The following is a 5,954-nucleotide window of genomic DNA, read 5'->3' as shown; positions in this document are numbered from 1 at the left end:
CACGTTTAGTCCGATTTTGGAGGGGTCAGACAAGACTCGAACCGAATTTTTTTGATTTCGATTCAAACAACAGGTTTTGGGTAAAATGTATAACCTTAGAAATCTCTATTTATTAAATTTGGAATTGTTAAAACGCATCTCTCCACAAAAATAGAAACTCCCCAATAATAGAAAATCCTTAAGAAAATATTACATACTTACCGTTTTTGGTAATCCTAAAAAATTTCGGTCATGAGCACTCCTGACGCTACCGTGCAATCCCCGAACCTCAAAGTACCACCAACATAATACAAGACATTTACACAACATATCAATGGGACGGGCGAAGGTCTGGCTAATGTAAATTGGGCCTCAAAATCCAATCCAATGCCCCTACATAGTGTTTGTGTCTTCTATACATGTCTTTGTATGTGTTCTTCATAAATGGGCCAAGTAATTAGGCATTTTGAATGGACTTGAACCTCTATAAAGTTTTAGTATGATCAGCCTCAAAAATTGATATTTTCTTTTGGAGATGGAAGAAAGACTTATAATGTATTATTCAGGCTGGTATTGGGACTCTTGATGGGCTCAACGTCAAACCCGGTCCAATCCCAGCCCTAAATATAATCGATCTAGCCAGCCCAATAACCAAATGGGAGCCATCACCGAGTTACTGATCTTATTACCGATCCACTATGGGCCGTTCCAGTCCAAAACCAGCCCATTTACAGCCTTGGGCACAAATACAATGAGTAACCATTCCAAACTGTCTCAGGTCAGAAAGCAAACCAAGATATCCTAAGACATTTTTCTAAGACAATATTTTTGGATCAATTTGTTTGTTTTATATAATCTTAATCCAAAGATAAACTTCTCAGCCAAGACATTCTGAGATGGTACAAAACTTTACCATAGTTTAAGATCTTGTGTTGAGATAATATTTTGGTGAGGAGAAAGATTTCGAAACGTTCCCAAAAATTTCAAACTATTTCTGAGTCATTAAATATTTTATTCCAATTTCAACATTTCTACTTGAAGCATATATACAACAATGGTTAATGGGGTGGGCTCAATTCTTTTTGAGATAAACCTTATAGTTTTACATAATATTTCACATAAGAAAAGAATAAACATTCTTTAATTCCTAAGGTACAAAGCATCCCTCTTTAGCAAGAAAGGATACCCAATTCCCCTCCTCTTTGAAGGAAACATTACAAACAGAACACTTATCACAAACCCAACTACAAGAGGTACAATGTTAGTCACTTTCCTTGGAATCATCGACCGATAATAACAATTGATAACATCGTTATTTGACACTGCAAAGGTAAGAAACGCAACTAATGAAAGAGATGCATGGAAGATATCGGCGCACCTAAGCCTATAATCAGATGGTTCGCATGGTCTTTTTCTACTTCCGTTAAACGTCCATATCCCCCTTAGTGTTGCCACCCCGTAATACAACCTTCCCGACATGGTGTAAAAGCTGTCTGTGAAAGTAAAGAAGACACATGAAGCAGCCGATATTGCTAGGAAAACACCCATTAGCCATCGGTTTATAGTGTCACATTTCCCATCATTTGTTAGTATGGGAGTGAAGATTGAGAAGGCGAGGATAGTAGCGGTTGGTAAGAGAATGTTGAGACGAGCTGTGCCGCTGAGGATTGTATTGAGAATATATATGAAATGTGATTCATCGGCACCACCATCACTCATCATGTAGTCGTCATCGCTGATAGTGTCATCAGAGTCTTCAATGAGGAATCTGGGGGGGTCATCCATTGAGAGAAAAGCTGATCGATCGAATAGTGGTTGTCAAAGAAAAAAATAGTCCTAATTCTTGCAAAGAGATGATAGTAATGTGAGGATATATGAGATTGTAGAAAGGATTCCTTGAGTAGGCATGAGGAACAAGAAATTCTATTTCTATGGTTCTTTACTTGAGACTTATGGCATTTGCATTGCAACTTTTCCTTAATAATTTCAAATTACTTTTTGACTTATATGGAGGTTGTGGCAAAATACTTGGGACCTATATATGGCATCCTTTTTAATCAATCCTCGAGATACATGTTGAGATTCATTTGTCTTTTATGATCAATAGATGTCATTCCGACACTGATGTGATACCTACCAAAAACACTCCAACAATCAAATATGTACGTGAACAAGAGAAAATGTTCCAGAGCAATTTATTGTGCGAATTCGGAAATTAGTCCGATCACTCTGTAATCAGTAAAAAAAAAGTCATTTTTGATAAAATAAAAAAAAGTTTTTATTTTTTATATTTTATATTTTATTTTAACAGATAAGCTATCAGTTTCATCAAAGATGCTGGACCTCAGGCTCACCCTATAATGCCCTTAGCCGTTACAGATATTTTCAAAAGTCCCATGTATATCTCAATAAATATAGACCACTCGTTCTAGTAAGATATTTAGTTTCATATTATCTGTTTCAGCTAAAAGAGTCTACAACATATGTGCGGGAAGATACCAGATTTTTGAAATTCTAACAACCCAACGGTCATTTCTCCCAGGAAGCAAAGCAGCTCTCCCACGATAGAATATTAACTTGGGAGGCAGCCATGGCTACTTCAGTACCCTCAACTTCTCAAGTGTCTCTAACAACTCCATCTTCTCTCCACAATACATGTCGTCTCCCCAAGGTGGTATATTTCCTCTGGGCACATTAAATGTTCTCGTATAGGCATCCTCTAAGGACTATCTTATTGATTTGGTGATAAATGATTCAATTGTAGGTAACCCATCTCGCAAATCGAAAAGAGAGTAGACCACAAACCCATTTCAGTATTTCCTTGGACGGGTCTCGGGAAAAGAAGACTTATCTCGAGGAAGCAATGCAATCTCTAGATTCGTCATTGGAACACAAAGGTACCCTCGATTCTGCCTTCTACAATTCGCTTATTTCTTTCTGTATATCCAAGAAAGCTCTACAAGAGGGCCTTCGAGTGCGGTCCCACATGGTCAGCACCGGTTACAAACCAAATGTCTTCCAAGAAAACCAGTTCATCAATCTGTATGCGAAATGCGGGGATATGGGTGCAGCTCAAGAGCTCTTCAATGGAATGTATCAGAGGAATTATGTGTCCTGGAATGCGATGATTGCTGGTTATTGCTTGAACCGACAGTTTCGTGAAGCCTTACATCTCTTCCGGCAAATGACTAAGGCAGGGCTTCCGCCATACAAGTCAACCTACTTGAGTGCTATACGGGCGTCTATCGGCTCGGGGAATCCAAGACATGGAAAACAGATTCATAGCCATGTGATAAAAACGGGTTTTTTCCATTACATTCAAGTGGGAAATGCTCTGATCAATATGTATGCGAAATTGGGCAATGTTGAAGATGCTGAAACTGTGTACGGAACCATGATGGAGCACGATGAGGTCTCGTGGAATTCCATTATCACTGCGAATGTTCAAAATGGAAGTAGCGATCGAGCTATTACCCTTTTCGTGGATATGCAGAGAGAAGGCTTCAGACCTGATGAGTTTGCTTTCGGGAGTATTCTTGGGTCAAGCAATGTACCTTTCGTAAAGGAGCTCCACGCGCAAATTACCAAAAGTGGTTATGGGGCACATGTTTTTGTCATGACGGCTCTACTTGATGCTTACGCGAGTTGCGAGAATCTCCAAGATGCAAACCTGGTTTTCAACAAGATGAACGAGCAGAATATTGTTGCGTGGAACACCATGATAGCCGCATACATAGAGAATAAATGCATAAAAGAAGGTTTGCAACTATTTCTTGAAATGGGTGAGAAAGGTATTCGTCCAGATGAGTATACCATAGCTAGCTTGCTTAAGGCGATGGCAGTTCAATCAACGATAGAAGAGGGTAAGCAGCTTCATGTCCTCGCAATTAAATATGGGTTGTATATGGATGCCTTGGTTGGGAACGCCCTCATCACCATGTACTCCAAACATGGAGAAGTTCGCTACTCTCAGAAGGCTCTCGAGAACATTTCCGATCCAGATCTTATCTCTTGGAATGCCATTATTCAATCTTACACTCAGAATGAGAGATCTAAAGAAGCTTTGGATTTCTTTCGAGAAATGAAACTAGAAGGAATTGAACCGGATGAATTCACCTTTGTCGCAATCTTGTCTGCTTGTACAACAATCAATCAACATGAAACAGGGAAAGCCATCCATGGCAGCCTTATTAAAGCTGGTCTAGTATCAAATGCTTTCGTAGGAAGCTCCCTTGTCGACATGTATGCCAAGTCCGGAGCAGTATCGGATGCCAAACGTGTCTTCGATGAAATTAAGCATAAAGATTTGATAACCTGGAACTCAATGGTAGTGGGTTTCGCTCAAAACAGTCAGACTCACAAGGCTATTGAACTCTTGCATTTGATGCTGGAAGAAAACTTAGAGCCAGATAATTTTACCTTTGCGAGTCTTCTTTCAGGGTGTGCCAATGCAATGGCGGTGCAGCAAGGCAGGCAGATCCACTCATTGATCTTAAAATCAAGATTAATCACAGACACTGCGGTGGCCAATGCTCTGATAACAATGTATGCTAGTTTTGGGAGCATAGAAGAAGCCGAACAAATTTTCTACAGGCTCGCAATGAATAAAACTGTAGTCACTTGGACTGCAATGATTGGTGGTTACGCACAAAATGGATGCACCACTAAGGCTCTTGAACTCTTTGACCAAATGGAGAGTTGTAATGTGAATCCAAATGGCATTACATTCCTTGCTTTATTGACTGCATGCAGCCACACTAGGCTGACAAACCAAGCCAAAATGTATTTCAATTTGATGAAGACTAAATATGGAATCACACCTGGCTTTGAACATCATGCATGTATGGTTGACATCTTTGGCAGAGCAGGGAGATTGGATGAAGCGGAAGATTTCATTAACAAAATGCCATTTGAGCCAAATGCTTTGGTGTGGCGAATGCTACTAAGTGCTTGTACGACTCATGGTGATGTAAACAGAGGGGAGATGTCGATGGAAAAAATAGTGGCTTTGGAGCCTGGTGATTCAGCGGCTTATGTGTTGCTTTCAAACATATATGCAGCGAAAGGAAGGTGGAAGGATGTTATTGAGGTAAGAAAGTTGATGAGAGAGAATGGGGTGAAGAAGGAACGTGGGAAGAGTTGGATCGAGGTTCGAAATGTGGTGCACGAGTTTGCTGTCAGTGACCATTCACATCCACAAGTTGATGAGATTAACTCGAAACTGCAAGAACTTTTGAGAGAGATGAAACTTGAAGGATATGTGCCTGATTCTGATATTTTTGTCCATGACATGGATTATACAACTTGGTGAACGAATGAAAGAAATAAGGTTAGCGAGTTAAGTTGTCGATTGTTGATGGACTGAAAATGAATGTTTGGTCTTGTGCAATGAAAACAGTAATAGCACCAATTCGGAGGAACCACAGTCACCATATTCGGGGTTCAGGAATAAGATAGCAAGAGGAAAAGTTGGAAATTTTGGTAAAATCGAGAAAAAATCAGGTTAGGGTTATAATGATTCCTAGTTGTTGTTCTCATATTATGATATTAAATTCCATATTAAACTACAATAATCAATCACTGAATCCCATATTCATATCATCCATGTATCCACAACCAGTTAGCACATGTCCATCATACCATAGTTAAGGTATAGAGCCCATTTGGATACACTTTTGAAAGTTAAAAAGTTTTGGATTCAATCTAGAAAACTACTTTTAAAAAGTAAAGAATCATAATCCTAACTTTTTAAACAGCAAAAAGAAACTACTTTCTTCCTAGCTACTTTTTATTTTATACTTTCTATCCAAACGAGATCTAATTTGTTCAAAATAAAGATAAAGAATCATAAGTCTGAGTTAGGATTTATCAAATTGGTCCAAAAAAAAAAAAAATTAAAATGTCATCCTCATTTACATCACTATTATCTTACATTTATTGGTAAAATGGTCACCATCATCTTCATCAAGGTCATA

The 5,954-nt window shown here is 38.8% G+C and overlaps 1 protein-coding gene and 1 pseudogene across 1 annotated transcript; one reads left to right on the top strand and one right to left on the bottom strand.

Moving 5' to 3' along the window:
- Positions 1-922: 922 nt before the first annotated feature.
- On the bottom strand, positions 923-2,308 carry LOC147404265 (protein DMP2 pseudogene; annotated as a pseudogene).
- A 28-nt stretch (positions 2,309-2,336) lies between these two features.
- Positions 2,337-5,526, top strand: LOC147404264 (pentatricopeptide repeat-containing protein At2g33680-like). Its single transcript, XM_086440137.1, has 2 exons — positions 2,337-2,650; positions 2,744-5,526. The coding sequence occupies exons 1-2, from the start codon at positions 2,570-2,572 to the stop codon at positions 5,288-5,290; spliced, it is 2,628 nt and encodes an 875-aa protein (XP_086296263.1). The 5' UTR covers positions 2,337-2,569; the 3' UTR covers positions 5,291-5,526.
- The last annotated feature ends 428 nt before the right edge of the window (positions 5,527-5,954 follow it).

The sequence above is a fragment of the Akebia trifoliata genome, chromosome 4 (genome assembly GCF_017979445.1).
Source record: "Akebia trifoliata isolate Shusen 1 chromosome 4, ASM1797944v1, whole genome shotgun sequence".
In the NCBI taxonomy this organism is placed as follows: Eukaryota; Viridiplantae; Streptophyta; class Magnoliopsida; order Ranunculales; family Lardizabalaceae; genus Akebia; species Akebia trifoliata.
This window is presented reverse-complemented; position numbering and strand designations above follow the sequence as displayed.